This window comes from Leuresthes tenuis, unplaced genomic scaffold (genome assembly GCF_036924035.1).
Source record: "Leuresthes tenuis unplaced genomic scaffold, fLeuTen1.0.hap1 SCAF_6, whole genome shotgun sequence".
Lineage (NCBI taxonomy): Eukaryota > Metazoa > Chordata > Actinopteri > Atheriniformes > Atherinopsidae > Leuresthes > Leuresthes tenuis.
The window spans coordinates 27578853-27600288 of NW_027325360.1; the positions used below are offsets into that span (position 1 = coordinate 27578853).

Below are 21436 nucleotides of genomic sequence, written 5' to 3' on the forward strand. Positions count from 1 at the left end.
TCATGTCTCCCTGGTTTGAACGTGGCTGCCAACGTTCATCCAATGATATTAGTCCACATGCAGCGCATGGAAGAGGGGCAGCAGTGAGGCGCTTTCATAAAAGCAGACTGTCAGCACGGTGTGGAGCTACAGGGAGCTGCGCCACTGTGAGGCAGAGCACGGAAAGGTATTCACAGAGGACTGCTGGACCGAATGCGGTCCCCGACACTGGACACTGCCGCAGGCACTCTTCCACCATTTTCGGAGACAAGCGGACTCACACAGTGACCTTCATCCGGACAGGAAAGGACTTTGGCTCGCCTCGACCAAAAAATTTGCGTCATTCTCGCGAAAAATATCTTAAACTGGGGCCGGGGGGACTCGGCACACCGCGGTCGATAGCAAACCGAGTGTGATTGTACAGCTCTCTGTACTCGTTTTTCCTCTACAAATAGTGTCAGTCCCAGGGTCTCCTCCGGTCGTGTTCTGGGTGAAGCTGTGCGGGAAGGAGCCGTCTGTCCGCCATGGAGAACTCTCACACGAAGAGTGTGGAAGAAGTTTACAGTTATTTCTGCGTCAATGAGAGCACAGGACTTTCCCTGGACGAGGTGAAACGACAGAAGGAGAAATGGGGCCTAAACGGTACGACACTTTCTGACTTTATACCTCCACTGTGTTTTCTGTTGCTGTGAATGAGATGCGTGTTATGCATAACGTGTCTTGTGTTCAGTATGTGGGGTAAAAGTCATCATCATGACTGGTCGGACGGCGATGCCCGGCTCTGTAAAGTGATTTGACTGACGTCATCAGGGTTTCCCGTCTTTTTACACAGTAACAAATTCTTAATAATTACCTAGAGACTGCTGTGTGATGTCACGCTGACTGCCAGTTCTGTCAAAGCAGCCTCATGGTGACACTATTTATGAAATATGTCTTTGCTGAGCACAGGAACAGTGTTAGATGGTTCTCACAGCACTGCAACACATCAGCCCAGGCCTATGACACACAGTGGTGGCCACCGGATAACTGAATCAACATCATTTGTCACAGTTCATCTCTGCAGTCCCAGGTTTAAACAGCTGCTTTGTATTAATATCACCTGGAAGGTCACGGAGGGTTTATCCCCTTTTCTTTAAATCGCTGTTGACCTTTATGCTCCTGGTCATTTTTGAGCTCTTTCCTGTTGTTTAAGAAAGTTTCAAGGGTTTAGATTATCTGAAAATGACAAATGAACATGAGATCTGACTATAATTCAGGCCCGTACACGCCCTCACTGCATCACAGAGCAAAAAACTTCTGTTATGTCTTTAACAAACACACCGAGCAAAGGCCCAGTTCCCTTCTGAGAAATGGGAACCGAGAAGCTCGATTTACCAAAAGTATAAAATGTTAAGACTTTGAAGTGTTTCCCCTGCACTTATCTTCTTTTTCCTCTTTTCCCTGTTCGCTGTGTGCTCCCTGGACTCACGCCCACATCTCTCCACCCTCAGAGTTACCGGCAGAGGAAGGTAATGATTGCTGTCACTGACATGGCTGCTGATAAGTTTCTGTGATCAACTCTTTCTCACCTGTTTCTCACCTGTCTGCAGGGAAATCTTTATGGGAGCTTGTCCTCGAACAGTTTGAAGATTTACTTGTTCGAATTCTCCTGCTGGCCGCCTGCATATCTTTTGTAAGTCTGTACCTGACTCTTGGATTGATTTAAATTTGGTTTTATTTTCTTTTTGTGCTGACCCACATTCTGTGGTCTCCTTGCACTGAGTGCATCTTCTTTTTAAATTCAAATAAGCCCCCATATTAGATGAATAATGTATCCTCTTGCTGCTCGAGTGCCACACTGTCTTGTCTCCTCCTGCTCGCTCTCCATAAACTCAAAAAGATCTCATTAAAACACTGTCTACCTCAAGGCACGACTGCAGATAGGTTTACACGAAGCCGGTGTGATGACTGACAGGTGACAGTTAATGCTTTACATAGCGCTGAGGTGTGAATGACTGCAGTTTGTGTAGCTGGGCTGAGTTTACGCTCTCGGAGGGCGCTGAGAAGGCGAGCGACTCATCTGAGGAATGGTGACAACAGCAGTAGCAGCATTGAGCTGCTATCACCCCGTGCCATGTGGATTAAGACGTCTGACTGCTGTGTGATGACTTACCCTGCTCACGCTCAGCCTGCTGGCTCTGAGTGCCAGACAGATATATGTTTAATAGTGCGCTGAAGTTATGCAATACAGTATAATATGGCAGTGCCATGTCAAGTGGCTTTATGTGCAGTTTTTTATTTATTTATTTTTTTAGCAAAAAGACGTTTTGTGGGAAATTTCACTTCCAAAAAGACACTAGAAATGAATCTTTGACAGCGAGATGATTCATTCCTGCGAGGTTACTTGTTTTTTGTAAGAAACGACTGCCTTCTGGATTAACAGATGGCTGATATAAGAGGCTCCCTCTGTTTGTGAGTGTGTGAGCTGGTATGTAGTGTGTAGTGCCCGGTCAGGTGATACAGAGGTGTCAGCGGCTGATGTCTGACAGGGGAACAGAGCACCACTTCAGACCAAATTTGGGCCCTCATGTCCTCTGTGGGAGGGCTGTCCACTGCACTGGTGTACACCCCCAGCACAAAATATACCACATACCCAGTTTGGAGTTATATCAGGTGGCCATTAAAGCATAATTATTAAGTTTTGTGGTCAGAATGCAGAATGGTTTAGAAAATGAGGGATTTTATGAGTTAAGTGCTCAAAATAGTTCTATGTGCTGCATGTTAGGGATGAAATAATCAGTCACTGAGTGAATTAGTTGTTCGAGAAGGTAATTTTCCAAGTATTTGGATAATAGATTTCTACCTTAAGTCATCATCTGAACTTTTTGAGATGGTATCAATCACTGAATGATCAATGAACAAGATAACCGGCATTAAACTGAAAGTGTTTTGTTTCGTCCTTAGTATTACTATTAAGCACATCTTTGAGACCTTTAAGGACCTGTGTCTGCAATTCATTCTGGATGACTGTGGTATCCACACAGTCAGACACATAGTTCTTAGTGAGATTGATTGTTTTATTACATTATGGGTGATTGACTAATTGCTTGTGACGCACACTGTAATTTTAGTACAACATATTTTCTTGCTTTTTGTTTTACACAAAATGAAACAGTTTAGACCTGATGACACTTATGAGTGTCATGCCCCCTCATCCCCTGAGTCTTACTAGGCTGAATGAGCCTCCAGATCAGGAAACAATTAAATATTTTTCATTTATTCCTTCCTGGCATAGTTTAATGTCTTAACTGCTTACGTGTCCCTTTGTATTAACGAAAGCCGAACGGGTTTAAATCCATTAAAACTTAGTTATGCTCTTTAGTGTTAAATTGGATTCTCATGAAGAAACAGCCATCCATTAACAGGATTGTGCAGTTACTGCTCTTAAGAACAATACTAATACCACATATCCACAGGTTAATATCAGCAGCTCAGTTACCCACAGCGACTGAAATGAATAAAAGGACTAATACTCTTTGGATAATCGGTTAGTTTAGTTGTCAACACGTTATTTAAGTAGATTGAACCATAAGTTCTAATAAGGTATTTTATCTCTTAAATAGATAAAAACATAACCAATTTAAAATAAGTAATTTGTAGAAGTTTGCATATTTTTTAGTGTTCCATTTGTTGTTCCTCTGTGCAGAAAGCAAACAAGCCTCCTCTGAATTCTCTCGCACTGCTTTCAGGTCCTGGCCTGGTTTGAGGAGGGAGAAGAAACCATCACAGCGTTTGTGGAGCCGTTTGTTATTCTGCTCATTCTCATAGCCAACGCCATCGTCGGGGTTTGGCAGGTGAGACACTGTGACAGATCCTTGGATTTAAATTCTGCTATGTCTCTCCTGTGTCTGGATGTTCAGCAGAAGGCCGTTTTCTCCAGCTTCGCTGATGTAACGACGTTTAGTGTTTAAATGTGTCAGATGCCTTTTAAAATCAAGATATTAACCTGAAGTTACTGGTTAAGCAGTTTAACATACATTCAGTGACATCCAGTTCGTGTGGACATGCTTCCATACGAGCACCATTAGCACGAGTGCCCTAAACGTTAAATAAAGCTGCTGTTGTGCTGGCGTTAAGATCTAAAAATGAGTCCAAAATGTATGAAAAAGCATGATTTTTTTAAATTTTTTATTTTTTTTAAACACACATAACATTGAGTACATGCTTGACGATGTGTTTGTGTCAGCGTGGCGTTCAACTGTTTTATCAACAGTTGGACTTTACAGGCGCTGTAGATGAACGCTCTGTGCTGATGGTTATTTTTGTCTCAAAGTAGGATTCCTTTTGACTTACAAAAAAAGCTGTGTGGGCAGTCGATTCTGAGTGATGTACGCCGTGCTGATGAAAGATGAAGATGTTGGTAAAAGCAGCAGAAGGCAGAAAATGCTTCAGCTTGCATTTTGATGCACTCAAACCCAAACGTACCCAACTAAAACATTTTGTTCCACCGAGCCAAGAACGTGCGTGTATGGAGCTCTTAATGTGATATCAGTTCAACTGTGAGAGGTTCAAAATGCTGGCACCCACTCTTGTGTTGTCCTCACCAGGAACGCAATGCTGAGGATGCCATCGAGGCGCTGAAGGAGTACGAGCCAGAGATGGGGAAAGTGTACCGGCAGGACAGGAAAACTGTGCAGAGGATCAAAGCCAGAGACATCGTGCCTGGTGACATCGTGGAGGTGGCTGGTAGGTCCCCCTGCGTCCTCACCCTCATGATTCTGTGGCTTTTTCAGAGTTTTGCTTGTCAAAACGGCAAATGTTGGTTTAATTTCCTGCCTTGTCTCAAGCAGAAGCAACATCTCGACATCACATGAACACAACTCAAACAAACCTTGAAATTAGCAAGTCAGTTAGTAATTTAATGCCCCCGCTGCTTCCATCAAAAAGGCTTTTGTCTCATTGTGAGAGAACAGATTTCTCTATCGGTGTCCTGTTTTCATATAATAGTACCTCGTCTGTTTTTGGCTCTGCCTCAGGTATTGTGGGCAGATCATCCCAGTCCAGGTACGGTCATGGTTTACATTTAGCACAGGCTCAAAGTTCCCCATCCCAAAGAGCCACTGCAGGGGTGACTCACCCTGCCAGTGCGGTGTATTTTCAGATGTTCTTATTAACCCGTTGTCTCTAAGGGGAGGGTGGAACTGCTATTAAGGCCCACTTATCAGTGGGAGTGTGTGTGTATTTGTCTGCACACACAAAGCTTGAGCTCATCTCCTGCGTCCTCGCAGCTTGTCCTGGCTGAGAAGTTTCCCACCGTACGGTTGGTGAACTGAGCGCCGGATAGAGACTAACTCTTTTGAGATCCAGTCAGTGCATTTCAGCAGCCAAAATCCTCAGGATGTGAAGCTTTGATTTTATAAGTGCTGTCCCCTAACCCCCCACGGCTCGCTCACTTATATAATTCTGCAGAGGGATGAACGGAAACTGGTGTGTTGAGGAATGCTGGAGTCCTTAAAACACTTGCGCTATCTTGGTACTCTGTTTGACCTTAAGCCCCTGAAGTGATGCATAGATTTTCTGCGCATAGTTGTTGGGTTTATTTTTAGCCATCATAGGCTATTCAGATTATGAAACGCAGTATTTATAGAGGTACTGACAGTCGTGAAGATGACAGGTGTCTGGTCCCCCCCTCCCTTCCAGCTCAGGGGAATATGACTACAGTGGGATTCCTGGATAACCTTGACAAGGACAAATGAAGCCGAGATGTGCAAGGATTTAACGTCTACTGGTTTTGGTGTGTTGTGTGTATAAACTTCCACCTGCGTTGACAGCGCTAATCATCATATTTGGATATTTTTGTGTTGCCAAAGAAGCAGAACATAGAGAGATTTAATATTTGGTTCAGGTTTAAAGAGAAAGTAGCGTGTCAGATGTGCTCGGTCTTTTGCTAAAACCCTGCTGTCAGCGGGACGAGCTCATCAGCTCTTCTTACTTTCCAAATCCTCCAAATATCTCTTACAGTGGCTCCTGTCAGGCTCCCTTTTTATGAATAATATTCCCCCCAAGCTTCAAAGCGGCTCTTGCCAAAGCAGAGGAGGAGAGTGATGACGCAGATGCTGGCCCGGTGGCTGCTGAGCCGAGATAGAGGACACAGAGATGATCCTTCTGTGGCTGCCTCAACAGTGAGAAGAATATCCAGCAGTTGCTGAATTTCTTGGAAATGTGCCTAATGCTTTTCTCGGACAAAGAAGACCTCCACGTATGATCTTCCTTTTGAAGGAGATGTGCTTTTTAAATTGAAGCACAGAGCTTGATTTGTGCTTTAAAATTAAGTTTGAATAAGTATTTTTTTTTTTTTTGTCTGAATATCTGTAGTGGTTGATCATTTATCTCTATCTCTTAGATCCTTGTCATGATGGGTCAGTGTACACAGGCAAAAGTTGCTAAAAGGAAGCTTAGCTCAACCCTAAAAGTGGCAGTGATTGATAACAAGCGACAACAAGCTCTTCTGATTGGATTGAAGTCCTTGTCTTGACACAGTGCACTCTGTTTGCTTTCAGTTTGGTCTTTGGGGGGGGGGGGTTTTGCACATTTTAAAGTTGTCTTTTCTCTGAACAGTGGTTTTACTTCTCCGTTGCCTGTGAGGTTGTGGAGTCTGGCAGCGATGGGGGCTCATGTGAGGGGCAGATTAAGGGGAGGATCTCTCATTTGCTCCTTTGTAACAGAGAGACGGATGACCTTATAGGGAAGTACTTCGTTGATAACCGTCCCACCCCACCGTGCTCTGCACAGCTACACTGCCATCAGCACCCACACCCAACACTGAGATTCCAGACACCACGGATAGTATGTGACACTTAATGTGGTCTGGCAAGCGTCTGTCGTCACTGAGGGACTGTCTTTTGGCAAAGGCTTCTGACTTGTCAGCAAGACTGAGAGAAACGGTCTCATTTTTGCCAACTGGGATGGCTTCAGAAGCACAAACTTTGAAGATTTCTAACTCAAACGGTGCAAGTTAGGTTCAGAATTAATAATGCACATAAGGCATCGACCTTATCTTTCACTGTTACAGCAGTAAGCCACTGTTAAAGATGGCATCTGGATTCATAAATATCCTCAAGTGAACAAGCTCACTGCACTAGCCTTGTTAACGCTGTTGTGCTGTGCTGAGTGCTGGTTATCCTTGCTATGCTGTCTGGGTTAGATGTCAGACTGAGGCCCAGGAAAGCTTCAGCGAGGAGCCACAAGTGAGGCGGTTGAACTTGAGACATGAGAAGAATGTGAACCTCTGACCTCTTGTTGGCACGTGTTCCTACTTAAACTGATCGTAAAGGTTTAATGTTGACAGCTCAATGTCTGACATGGCTTCAGCTGATTTATAGAGTTCATCTTGATACTTGGATGTCATTGTATTTTTAAACTGTTGACATTTTAAGGCTCTAGACCATTGCAACATCTTGATTCTTTTCTTTTTCGGCCACTCTGTTGTAGATTTGGTGCTGCTTTTGGGCTCATTGCTCTTTTGTATGACCACAGAGTACTTTGACACTTGGAGAAGCTCATGAGGAACTCGGTAGACCTTTCCAAATAAAACTTTTAGTTAACATGCTAACGGAGGCCTGTAGAGTCTGAGATGTAGCTCTAGGGTTTTTCACCTTGGGGTGAACTTGCTGGGACGTCCACTCCTGGGAAGATTGACAGCTGTCCTGAATGTTTTCCACTTGTGAATAATCTTTTTCTCTGTAGAATGATGGACTCCAAATAGTTTGGAAATGGCCTTGTAACCCTTCCTAGATTAATGAGCAGCAACAATTGCTTCTCTAAGGTCATTGCTGATGTCTTTCCTCCTTGGCATTGTGTTAAAACACACCTGAATGCTGCAGAGCAGCAAACTGACAAAACTTGTGTTTTTTATATCTCACATTTGCAGATAAGTGAAGTTTCTCGGATTAGCAGCTCCTAGCTGCTACTTTACCCTCTTAATTTTGCTTCTGCACTGATGAGTAATGATCTGGTATAATATGTCACGTGTTGTTCATTCATTCGAGGTTGTATTTACTTAAATTTAAGACCTGATACGGAACAGATTGTTGGCCTGTCATCATATGTAATGTGTTAGATTTAAACTGGGCTGTACTTTCTTTTTCCCGTGACTGCAGATTTTGACTGGAGTCCTTTTAGTGAAATTATGTTGCATCTGAGATCATTTCGCCCTACCAAATGTAAGACGCTCTGCTAAACCTCCAGTTTGTTTGGCAGGAGTTTTTATTGCTGGGATGAGTTTAGTTACTGTGGTGACAGAAACATTAACATGCTACAGAAAAACCCAGCTGGCTTTTTCTGAAGATTCATCACAAATAAAAAGCAGTGAAGACACAGTGCTGCCAACTGTTTTGTTTACATTTGTGTCAGTATTACAGCAAGGAGTCATGAAACCTGGTCAGCTGTTGGTAAATATTGATTTACATCCCCCGCCAGCTAACTGCTAACTAAACATCACTCCTGTGTTAATAGTGTTTCCAGTGGGAACAAAAAGACTTGTTTCTCACATTGTTGGAGGTTTTTTTTTTTTTAGCCTACATATGTGCACCAAAATGCAGCTATGCAGAAACCGTGCCGTCAGTTCTGTTCCCGCACTTTGCCTTCACCTCAGCTCACAAAGCTTCTCGAGCTTCTCCGGCTGATAAATGCCGGTGGGGAAAAAGCGTTGGGCAGAGAAGAGGAAGCTCTGAAAGCTCAGTATTTTATCTGTTATACAGTGTTTGCTGATATCTTATCAATTTGAACCAACTATTTGCATGATTGTACCCATGTAAAAGCAGCTGGGAAGTTAATCCGTGAGATACATGTTCAAAAGCTGTAAAATGCTTCGCCTGTTGATCATTGTGACTCGGCCCTGTCAGATGACAGAAGGTCAGTCTTTTGTTCTGCTGCCATCAGCACAGATACCCTCCTGGTTGGCCCTAAAGAAGCCTGGCCTGCGGAGCCAAACGCCATCTCCAAACACACGGCAGGTGCCAGTCAAAGCTGTCAGCGCCCCTTCAGCTCCTGCCTCACCCCCTCTTTAGGAGTCTGTTTAAAAGGCACCTTTGGGAGTGACATTGGGCGCAGCGTGTTGCCCGTTGTGAGCTTAGTTCACGGTGAAATGTGGGCTGGGCGGTATGATCTGTTGGCGAGCACAGATATGGAAAAGTGGTCATGCCTGAGAAGATGCTTGGACTGCGTCCAAGTAGGATGTTGACACAGAAGGACGGGTAATAAACATGTGCTTCATCACTCGGGACAATAGCAGTATCAGCGTTTTAACAACGTGAACAAAGTAAGAACTGCTGTTAGAAACCTATTCATCCCTTAAGCCTCATTTCTTGGCTCCGCTCCGTCTGGGAAGTTGTTTTTCTTTGAAGGTAATAACTTAAGAAGTCTGAGGAAGTGTTACACAGCTGTCTAGGATGTAATGAAAAGCTTTTTGGTTTCTAAGGGAAACGTTTGGAGTTTTGTCTCTGTCCTTTCAATCTCTTCCCAGTTTTTTCCATTCAGTTCTCTATCGGAAAGTGAAAATCTATAGCTATGAAATGTCTTGGAAAGGGCCGTGAGTCTTCGTCGGCCCATTCATGAGTTTTTCTCTGAAGTGAAGCTTCCACTGATTGAATGTTTCCACTTTCAGATTCTTTCAGTTTTGTCCTTCACAGAGAAGTTGTCACTGCCTGCCGTCACTGGCCGACAGATGAGTTTCTGGCACTGAATGAATGGATGATCATCGGCTTGGTGAGAAGTCGGCACACAAATCAAAGGCGCTGACATGTACATGATGATAACAAGGCTCTACAATAAATTGGGAGTTGTGTCAGCATCCATTAAGGCACCATTTAATGGAGTTAGAAGGTGAACATACTTAAAGTACTTGTATTCCAGTGTCGATAAAACTGCTTCCAGTGACTCTGGGGTGGTGGAGGAGCTGGTCCTCTCTTTCTCTTCCTGTATCAGTGATGCGGAAGCAGCTGCCATCATAAGGCCACATGTTAACCTGATAAGCCAACTGGACAACTTATCGAAGCACTTTTTCCATTTTTGGCTTCATGCGTAGTTGGTCTCATTGCTAGTTTCCCCTCCCTTCCCTCAAGGGCATGGCTGGTTTTAGATTATGGTACAGGTCTTCCTCAGATGGATTCAGGACACTGGTACATGTAATCAGTCATTTGTTTGTTTAGAAGTTTTCCTTCTGCAAGAGATTAAATTTTGGTTTCAGCTTTGTGTTGATATTTTTCTTAGATATTTGCAGAGCTGGCATGGTTTCCCAAATTCTAACTATGCCGTGTTCTCATAAGTCTTTTGTGTTATTCTGACACATTTGACATTTTTAACTAGGTAAGCCTATATGTACGCTACACCCACGGAACTGTGCCGTACCCTGAACCATTTCCCCAGTTTCCACCCCCTTTATGTGCCATTAGGAAACTGAAATGGGTCACAGCAATTCTGATGCACCCAAATTGGCTTTTTCCTTAGAGACAGGCCTTTTATGGCTCACGAGTCCCTCATTTCCTCCTCCTTCTGTCCATCTTCTCACTCCTGATAGTAATGGCATCGCTGCTTTGCTGCTTTTGGTAGCACATTAACCACCTTTTAATGAGCTGTGCTTCATCAGTTTAGTTTACACTAATACTGATGTGCTGCCTGCAGAAAGTAGACGTCTCATCTCATCTGTTTTTTTTCTCTAATTGCGGATGTGTTTGCTCATAGTTGGAGACAAAGTGCCTGCTGACATCCGTATCTGTTCAATCAAGTCAACAACTCTGAGGGTGGACCAGTCCATCCTGACAGGTAATCACAGCCAACAGACTCTTATGCTTTGACATCTTCATCTATTAAGTAAAAAAAATCCTCTTCCCCCTATGAAATATGTGCATTTTACAGTTGTTTTTTTTTTTAGTTGTTTTTTTTTTTAAATCTATTTGGCCCATATGGATGTTTTTATCTTCAGATTGTCTTTTTTTCGTCACTCTTTTTTGTGCTGTTATTCTAGCTGTTGTTAAGAAACACAAGTTTAAAGCTCCTTGTCGTAAGCTGGTTTAGTTTAGATGCAGAGCAAACACATTTAAGTTTGAATTAAAGATCAGTGAAACGACAAGATGATCAGCTCAGGAAAGATACCCAGATGTAAATTGATTTAACGTGATGCCCCTTTTTTGCCTTTGTAGGTGAATCTGTCTCTGTCATCAAGCACACTGACCCGGTGCCTGACCCACGAGCTGTCAATCAAGACAAGAAGAACATGCTGTTCTCTGTGAGCTCCAGCCTGCACACATCATCACACATCCTTCTTCTTTTGTTCGCATCTTCTTTCTGGACTAACTTGCCAATGTGTACGACTTGTGGTTTCAGGGTACCAACATTGCAGCTGGGAAAGCTGTGGGAGTGGTGGTGGCTACCGGTGTTAACACAGAAATCGGTAAGATCCGTGACGAGATGGCGGCCACAGAGCAGGAGAAGACGCCCCTGCAGCAGAAGCTGGATGAATTTGGTGAGCAGCTATCCAAAGTCATTTCCATCATCTGCATTGCCGTGTGGATCATCAACATCGGCCACTTTAACGACCCCGTTCATGGAGGCTCCTGGATCCGTGGGGCTGTCTACTACTTCAAAATCGCTGTGGCGCTGGCTGTAGCTGCCATCCCCGAGGGTCTCCCCGCAGTGATCACCACCTGCCTGGCCCTGGGCACTCGCCGAATGGCTAAGAAGAACGCTATTGTCCGCAGCCTGCCCTCTGTGGAGACCCTGGGCTGCACCTCCGTCATCTGCTCTGACAAAACCGGTACCCTGACCACCAACCAGATGTCTGTCTGCAGAGTGAGTCTCTAACACACACTCTTGGTGCATTGCTGAGCAGTTTCAGTCGTTTATCATCTCTGTTGAGCCTGCCAGAGTCACATTGTGGGGAGTCACTTACGCTGCATCTTTCAGCAAATATATTCGAACTGTGCGTAAGTTTTTGTAGAGATTTCCTTCTGCTCAGGTATCCGGGTTATTTAACAGGACCGTGACATGCTGCTGCTCCTCTAATCTACGTTGAGCTGTTGGATGACTTGCAGTGCTGCTGTTGCATAACCGACCTTGCGTCACAAAGCTGCAAAGCAGCCAGCCTGTTTCTTTTTATCTCTCTGTGTCTGAGTGGCACCCAGCTGCTACTTAGCCCCACATGAAAAGGACATTTCAGCATTTATTACAGTTTATTTCCTGATTTATCTATTCTTTGTATCACACTATATTTTTGGGGTATCAGCTGTAAGTTGTAGCAGCTATGGCCTTATACATATGGAGTTACTATGAGTAATACTGATGGGAAAAGGTAAAGTAACTGCATATGTTCATTTAAAACATGCATGTACTATAAATATTTATTCTAAAAACCATACAAAATGAGCTTATCTGCCTTACTAAACCCAGTCTGATGAGTGATGCACTATTCTTTATCTTTGGAGCCAACTGTGAGGGGGTAGCACAAGCTTTTCATGCTTGGTTGGTGGTATGAGGAGGGCATAGCTCATTTCTAATTGTGTATGTAAGATAAAGTAAGACCTACTTTTGATGGAATAGACTCCCAGGTGACAAATATAAATGATGAAATACAAGAAATGTTGCAAAAAAAACAGATAACAAAGATGTGAGTAAAGATGTTGATAGAGACACATAGAAATAGACAATTACAAAGTGTTGAAAACAGATTTGAAAAACTACGTTTAACTGTTGCACTAAAAAGAGGAGAAAGAGATGTACAGAGTGTGCAACAATCAAAGCTTCCTGGGGGAACAGGCCTAGCTCTGTGACTTCTTCCTTTTGGGCAGAGCTTCTCTCATTACTCAGGCTTCCTGGCAGTCACCCTGTTTACTTATGAAGAGAAACTAAACACCCCTTTCTCACATTAGGCATGGGGCCACCCAGCCTGGCCCCATCAGAGGCCCACTTTGTAACACTGCAGGCCAGCGTAGTGTCTTAAAAGAGCTTTCCCTCCCGGGATTCACCAGGGTTTCTGCAGTTTGAGCCGCCACCTGCTGGGTCAGATGAGAAACTCGACTCGGAACGCTGACATGATGAATTGATGGTATGCATCTCTGTCCCATCTGCTGTTTTAATTTCCAGATGTTCATTCTCAACAAAGCCGAAGGTGACAGTTGCGCTCTGTCAGAGTTCAACATCACAGGTTCTACCTACGCACCCGAGGGGGAAGTGTGAGTACTGATTCAGCCTTTTAGAAGCCTAAAAGATTAGCTGAATATCAGTGTTGCTGTGACAGTAGCTTTCCATGTTCTTTTCCTCAGTTACCAGGATGGCAGACTGGTGAAATCCTCCCAGTATGATGGTTTGGTTGAACTGGCCACCATCTGTGCCCTGTGTAATGACTCCTCCCTGGATTTCAATGAGGTCTGCACGCATGCGTCTTACTTTATCTACTTTATGCAGCATAAATGAGATAAATAGAATATTCATGCAAATACCCTTACAGTCATATTTATTCAAATGGGATGCACAAACATTTGGTGAAGGGACAAACTGGATCAGTGGCACAATCTGTATAGTGTTGGTTTCATCACTAAATATTAATCATTGGGTATTATTTCTGTGGCAGAATTATTATTATTTAAAGAATTATTATCTTTTGACCGTTATTTTTTGCTTTTATTTAAGAAAATGCAGAAACTTTGAAGACATTTACTAAAAGTCCATCTCTCAGACATCCTCCTTTTGTGCCTTTTCCTTCTTTAAAACATCTGTTTGGATCAAAAGCTAAAAAAATGATAAGGCCACGAGTGTTTTTGAACTCCCAGGTGAAGGGTGTTTACGAGAAGGTCGGCGAGGCCACAGAGACGGCGCTGACCTGCTTGGTGGAGAAAATGAACGTCTTTGACACCGAAGTCCACAACCTGTCCAAGATTGACAGGGCCAACGCTTGCAACTCAGTGAGTGACAGCTCCCCTCCCCGCTTGCACACACTGCACATCCCACCATTCCCACTCAGCAGGTTTTCTCACTGACTGTGCTTTCGCTGGATCAGGTGATCAAACAACTGATGAAGAAGGAGTGCACCCTGGAGTTCTCCAGAGACAGGAAGTCCATGTCTGTCTACTGCACTCCAAACAAGTCCCGTTCTTCCATGGGCAAAATGTTTGTTAAGGTACACCGAAAGAGGCGCGCACCGTACGGTCGTCTGTCGCTGTACATGTGGTGCCGAGAGTAAATATTTAATGTCCCTGCTCTACCTCACAGGGCGCCCCGGAGGGAGTCATTGAGAGGTGCACTCATGTCAGAGTGGGCAACAGCAAAGTTCCCCTCACCCAAGCCATCAAGGAAAAGATCATGTCCGTTATCCGTGAGTATGGGACAGGCCGGGACACCCTCAGGTGCTTGGCTCTAGCCACACGGGACAGCCCACCCAAAATGGAGGACATGATACTGTCTGATACCGCCAAATTCTCAGAGTACGAGGTGAGTTTGCATGATCTTCCTCTGTTGCTGGGGTATTCGTTGGAAACTTGGCTGACATTCGTTTCCATCTTTGTCTCCCTGCGTCCAGTCCGACCTCACCTTCGTCGGCTGCGTTGGCATGCTGGACCCTCCTCGACAGGAGGTGGCCGCCTCCATCAAGCTGTGCCGCCAGGCCGGCATTCGCGTCATCATGATCACAGGGGACAACAAGGGCACAGCTGTGGCCATCTGTCGACGCATTGGCATCCTGTCCGAGGACGACGATGTTGAGCGCATGGCTTTCACGGGACGGGAGTTTGATGAACTGACGCCTTACACCCAGCGGGAGGCTGTGACTCATGCGCGTTGTTTCGCCCGCGTCGAGCCCTCTCATAAGTCCAAGATTGTCGAGTTCCTGCAAGGATTTGACGAAATTACTGCTATGGTATGTGTTCTGAGGGCTTACGTCTGTCGTTTCAGTTTAAAATGGTGAACCCCTGCGTTGTTGCATCATTAAGTTGATTAGTCTCCATAACCAAATGTCTGTATACAGACAGGAGATGGGGTGAACGATGCCCCGGCTCTGAAGAAGGCTGAGATTGGCATCGCCATGGGTTCTGGCACTGCTGTGGCCAAGTCGGCCTCTGAGATGGTCCTCGCCGATGACAACTTCTCCTCCATAGTGGCGGCCGTCGAAGAGGGCAGAGCTATTTACAATAACATGAAGCAGTTCATCAGATACCTTATCTCCTCCAACGTGGGTGAGGTTGTCTGGTGAGTATCTTCCAGGGCTTATTCGGAGAGAAAAGCGTGTGCTTGTTGGATTGAATAAAAACCAGTAAAGCTGGGTTATTAATTTGTAAGTCCAGAGTTGCTTTTGTTAAAATGATTCCTCTCGACAGCATCTTCCTCACTGCCGCTCTGGGCTTCCCTGAGGCTCTGATCCCAGTTCAGCTGCTCTGGGTGAATCTGGTGACAGACGGGCTCCCCGCCACCGCCCTCGGCTTCAACCCCCCAGACCTGGACATCATGGAGAAGCCTCCTCGCAATGCTAAGGAGCCCCTGATCTCTGGCTGGCTCTTCTTCAGATACCTGGCCATCGGAGGTGAGCTGATATCAGACATGAATGGACGGTGAACAGGTTTCTAAGAATGAGAGGAGTCTGTCATCTGTGATGATGTTTTGTGATCATGCTTCCAGGTTATGTGGGTGCTGCCACTGTGGGAGCTGCTGCCTGGTGGTTTACAGTCTCAGAGGAAGGGCCACAGCTCACTCTGTACCAGCTGGTAAGTCTTAGGGGCGTCTGGTCACGATACGATATTATATCAACTAAAGTATTATTTGATATTTTTAATCCTGGGCTCAATCAGATGTTAAAAATTTGTTCTTTTAACAAATATAGACTATATAAAGCATTGGCATTATATAAAGGGCAACACAAGCTTCCAGCTCTTCACAGCTCTCCTCCTCCCCCGCTTTTCTTTGCCTTCCTCCTCACAGAGCCACTTCCTGCAGTGTGGCCCAGACAACCCAGACTTTGACGGCTTGGACTGCCACGTGTTCGAGTCGCCCTACCCAATGACCATGGCCCTATCTGTGCTTGTCACGATTGAGATGTGCAATGCTCTGAACAGGTGGATAAGGGGCTCTATAAAGGGAACATTTGCTGTCAGAAGTGGAACAAACGGGGTAACTGATTTGCATTTTGTATTCAGTCTGTCAGAGAACCAGTCCCTCCTGCGGATGCCTCCGTGGGAGAACATTTGGCTGCTGGGAGCCATCTGCCTCTCCATGTCACTCCACTTCCTCATCCTCTACGTGGAACCTCTACCAGTGAGTTTTCTAAAAAAGTTTTGATCTGTGTTAATGTTATAACTCCAAATGAGCTTCTCCCTTTTAGGTCCAAGTGGAGGTTTAGCTATTTTGTGGGGCTTTCTGCCCTCTAGTGGCCACTTGCCTCCATTACAGACAGAAGTAGTTGAAATTGATTAGGGTTTAAAAATAGAATCAGCATTCACATATGATCTAAAATAAGGCTTTTTGCCGTCATTGACGGGCAGAATACAGTCACACCAAGAGTACAACTACAAAACAGTGATAAAGTTGAGAATTAGATAACTATTGATCCCGGGGGAAATTCAAATTGCAACTGTATAACTAGACATACATATGAAAGGCATCATTAAAAAAACAAATTGCAATAAAAAGATAGAAAGAATATCAATGTTAATAGAGTACATTGAAATAAAATAGAATATGTCAAACTCGTGTTAGCTGACCTCATGGAGTGGATGATATCCATTGTCCATGATAGATTCAGAAAGTAAGACTGATGTTAGATTCATGTTAGGCTATTATTTAGCTTGAAGCGTTCCTCCACCATGATGGCTTGTCTGGTTGTTAGCAAGATGAAGCTCGAAGCTCCCTCGCTGGATTACATGAAACCATGGAGAATTTTCCCTGGAAGAGCCTTGTTAACGTTTGCAAAATGCAGCATTAGCCTTGGTGGAGGAGGGGACTGTTGGTACCCCCCCATATCTGTCTGGTATATATACACTATTTTTCCAAAAGTATTTGCTCATTTGCCTTTACACCCATATGAACTTAAGTGACATCCCATTCTTAATCCATAGGGTTTAATATGATGTGGGCCCACCCTTTGCAGCTATAACAGCTTCAACTCTTCTGGGCAAGCTTTCCCAGAAGCTTTCCACAAGGTTTAGGAGTGTGTTCATGGGAATTTTTGACTATTCTTCCAGAAGAGCATTTGTGAGGTCCCTGATGTTGGACAGAAGGCCTGGCTCACAGTCTCTGCTCCAATTCATCCCAAAGGTGTTCTGTCGTGTTGAGGTCAGGGCTCTGTGCAGACCAGTCAAGTTCTTCCTCACCAAACTCGCTCATCTATGTCTTTATGGACCTTCCTTTGTGCACTGGTACACAGTCATGTTGGAACAGGAAGGGGCCATCCCCAAACTGTTTCCACAAAGTTGGGAGCATGAAATGGTCCAAAATCTCTTGATGTGCTGAAGCATTCAGAGTTCTTTTCACTGGAACTAAGTGGCCAAGTCTAGCTCCTGAAAAACACCCCCACACCATAACCCCCCCTCCACCTAACTTTACACTTGGCACAGTGCAGTCAGACAAGTACCGTTCCCCTGGCAACCACCAAACCCAGACTTGGCCATCAGATTGCCAGATGGAGAAGCTTGATTCGTCACTCCAGAGAACCCGTCTCCACTGCTGTAGAGTCCAGTGGCGGCGTGCTTTACACCAGTACATCCGACGCTTTGCATTGCACTTGGTGATGTATGGCTGGGATGCAGCTGCTCGGCCATGGAAACCCATTCCATGAAGCTCTCTTCGCACGAGTTACTGTTGTTCCCAGTCGCTTCCACTTTGTTATAATACCACTGATAGCTGACTGTAGAATACTTTCACCATTGGACTTGTTGCATCCAGGTGGCATCCTATCACGGTACCACACTAGAATTCACTGAGCTCCTGAGAGCGACCCATTCTTTCAGTCTGCCTGCCTAGGTGCTTGAATTTTACACCTGAATTTAATTATTTGGATGGGGGAGTGAATACTTGAAAACAAAAAACGTCCAGAGTGGCTTTGTGTAAAGGTGAAACAAAACCAGTAAACATGTTAACTAAGGAGCTTGATATTGACCCTTTATACAGAGAGTTATCCCCCACAGGAGTCACCCATGCTGGAAAAGGACTTTTAAGGTACTGAAGTAGCTGTGAATTAACTGCCATTTTCTCTCCCAGGTTATCTTCCAGATCACCCCTCTGGATACAATCCAGTGGATGATGGTGCTGAAGATCTCCCTGCCCGTCATCCTGCTGGACGAGGGGCTGAAGTTCTTCGCCAGGAACTACTTGGAATTCGGTAACCAGCTGGAGAGGCCGGCCAGAAAAGGCTGCTCCCTGTCTGCATGTGCCGAGGGCATCTCCTGGCCCTTCGTGGCAGTCTCCCTGCCCCTGGTGCTGTGGATCTACAGCACCGACACTAACGTGTCCGCCATGTTGTGGCCCTGACTGACTCCAGCACACTACCCTCCCTGTGCACCAGTGTGGAGTGGACATTAACACACACATCTAACACGGTTACATTAACTCAGAATAATCAACACTTTACATTTCCACTGACATATATTTTTGGGTGGGGGTCATTTAGTCATATTTTCATGACTTTGACTGATATTACATCTAAGAGTATTATTTTATCACCACGCCTCTCTCCTCTGTGACCTGCAGTTAGAGAAGCCCATCATGTTGGAGCTGTGTGTTTAGCTGTACAGAGAATTTACACTATTTTATGATATTAATATTTTGTAATTTGTTTTGGGTGTGGTGCGGGGGGCTTTGGGGGCGAGAACGCTCAATAATTCTGACGAACGAACAGTACAATACTAACTTGAGGGCAAGGACTTGAAGATATTTGTCCCAGCATGAATCTCTTAATTATTTTGAACTCCATGCTTCTTCTTCTTCTTCATGTGTAGTTATTTTCTGCGTTAGGCAGAGCGCAGCTACCTCAATGCTGTCGATATGACCCATTTGTATGAACACTATTTGGTAGATCATGATTAGAAGAGGTAAGCACCAATTTGTTTCGCCGCATAAACCGAGCTCTCTCTCTCCCACACACACTCACACATTTTAATGGGATTTATTTTTTTTTTTAAACAGAAATTTACTTTTCCTCTGTTATTTGAGGGAAGAGGACAAAAACTTGTTACCAGTTTGATTCAGAGCAATTTTTTTGATACAGCCTGTTGTTAAATTTAAGTACTTGAAGATGACTTTTTCTTCTTTTTTTTTAAGTTCAGATAGTCTGTTTTTATTCTTAATTTTCCATCTGAAATACAACATTCTTTGTGTAAAATGTGCACATACTGTACTTGAATATGTAAAGGAAAAAAAAAAAAAAAGCACCAGAAAGCTGTTGGTCAACTGAGCACAACATGAACAGCTGGTCATTAGAAGAGTTTGTATATCTGTACATAGCACAGAAAATAGAGTCTATGTATACTTTATATTTGTCTCTGTCAAAAATGCTCCATACAGGCACACTAGTTTATTTAAGCATGGTCTCAGCCTTCCTGCATGCCTGCTCCAACAAAACCAGGCCAGTGAGTGCTTTTGAGTTTTTTTTTTTTTTTTTTTTTTAAAGTTAGCTTTTAAACTAACTGTTGTTTCTTCCTTTGCTCTCCACGTTTTACCTGCTGAGTGACCACACCTTGAACTGCATGCATACTACCAGCGTGCTCTCGTCTGTCTTCACATGGTCACGGCTCCCTCCATTTATGTTAAGGTTTGAAAGAGAACCTCTTATGGTACAGAGGAGTGAACTGTAAGATTTAGTGTGACATGCCTTCAGTGCCGCCAAGTGCCAGTCACACACTGACCTGGCTTGGGGTCGCTGGTTATTTTTGATTGTAGATTGGCAGTTTCTGACCATGACATTTAAGTGCCCACGCACCATTACTGGAACACGGTGTCCATTTTTGGAGTTGCAACATTTTTCTTCAGTTCTAATCTGCTGCTTGACCATAGCATGGCCTTTACTCCTCTATTCTGATGATTATAAATTATTTGCTGTTCATTATTTGCTTGTTCTTTTCTTCTTACTTTGCCTGTGATTTCTGGTGTTCATTGATTTGTTTCCCCTCCTCTCTCTTTTGTTTTCTTTTATTTTTCCTTACAGCAAAGGCCAAGTAAGCCCACGTCTCCTCTAAATTTCTCACGGAAGCTTTGGATTTTGTTTTGTGGTGTGCATGTGTGTTTTGGGCAGCGCATCGTACAGGAGCTGCATGCTACAATGTGATTACGACGACAGGGGCTCATTAAGTTCATACATTGTCGTAGAGTGGCCATAAATGAATGTCTGATGGAAACAGCCGGTCCCGCCTCATCAGTCCTTCTGTCCTCCTGCATGAAGAGCCTTTGACGAAACGAGTCTCGTGCCATCTCTGTAGACTAAGATCGTAATACAGTGTGCAGTACGATATCCATGCTGCATGTCCGCTCAGTCAGCCATCTGTTTTACCAGACTTCTCTAATAAACAGTGTATAGTATTGGTAAATAGTAGATTAGATATTCGTCAGATAGTACAAATGCTAATAAGCTCAAAAACAGTTCATTTTCCTAAGGAAATACTTTTATGGGATATTTAAAACCAAACTTTTTCTTTTTCCTTTGCACTGAGATGTGCAACATGTTTGGAGAAGATTTTGCCATATCTGAGAAGGCGGACGTGTGGTGATGCATTTGTTTTACTGTAAGATCGGCAAGCAGTCCCTCGACTGACATTTGTTTTGCCAAACTGCTGTACTGTATTTTCAGATGATTGTACAATGTATCACATGAACTGTTTCAGGTAAATAAAACTGTCATACATGAGGAGTTTTCTCCTTGCGTGATTGAGATTAATTTCAACAGTCTTAAAGCAGCTTGCGTCTGTCCGTTGGACTTAAATGGGACATGAGATCTTTGTAATATTAACCATTTTCTTTATTTGAAGATAAGTGTTACGGTCATGAAAAAAAGAACAATTCATTCCTTTTTAGGTCTCAAAATGAGGTACAGTGGCCTCCAAAAGTATTTGATAAGTATGATATCCCTGTGTTTAGCAACATCCGTCTTTCCCTCGACTTGGACCGGTTTCCCAGGACCTGCTGCTGAAAACATCCCCCGAGGATGATGCTGTTTCACTGTGGGATGGTGTTCTTAGGGTGATGGGATGTGTTGGGTTTGCACCAGACAGCGTTTTCCTTGGTGGGTGAAATCTGACCTGAGCACCTTCCTTCACACATTTGGGGAGTCACCCAAGTGCCTTTTGGCAAATTCAAAATGCGCCTTCTTATTTTTAACATCTTTATCTTTTTTTCTGGCCAGTCTTCCAGAAAGCCCAGCTCTATGGAGCGTGTGGCTTATCGTGGTCCTATGGACAGACTCTCTGCAGCTCCCTCAGGGTTACCTTTGGTCTCTGTGCTTCCTCTCTGATTA

The 21436-nt window shown here is 44.2% G+C and overlaps 1 protein-coding gene across 2 annotated transcripts; it reads left to right on the plus strand.

Annotated features, from left to right (window-relative positions):
* Window positions 1–79: 79 nt before the first annotated feature.
* Window positions 80–20837, plus strand: atp2a2a (ATPase sarcoplasmic/endoplasmic reticulum Ca2+ transporting 2a). Of its 2 annotated transcripts, XM_072388538.1 has the most exons (21): window positions 81–621; window positions 1470–1487; window positions 1569–1651; window positions 3708–3812; window positions 4566–4704; window positions 10699–10779; window positions 11157–11242; window positions 11341–11805; window positions 13096–13184; window positions 13275–13377; window positions 13782–13913; window positions 14009–14128; window positions 14221–14439; window positions 14528–14863; window positions 14972–15192; window positions 15321–15523; window positions 15619–15704; window positions 15919–16052; window positions 16134–16251; window positions 18193–18313; window positions 20135–20837. In XM_072388538.1, the coding sequence occupies exons 1-21, from the start codon at window positions 504–506 to the stop codon at window positions 20146–20148; spliced, it is 2991 nt and encodes a 996-aa protein (XP_072244639.1). In that variant the 5' UTR covers window positions 81–503; the 3' UTR covers window positions 20149–20837. The 2 variants fall into 2 exon arrangements, with proteins under 2 accessions (XP_072244638.1, XP_072244639.1); XM_072388537.1 differs by having other exon boundaries at window positions 80–621; window positions 18193–20837.
* Window positions 20838–21436: the final 599 nt, after the last annotated feature.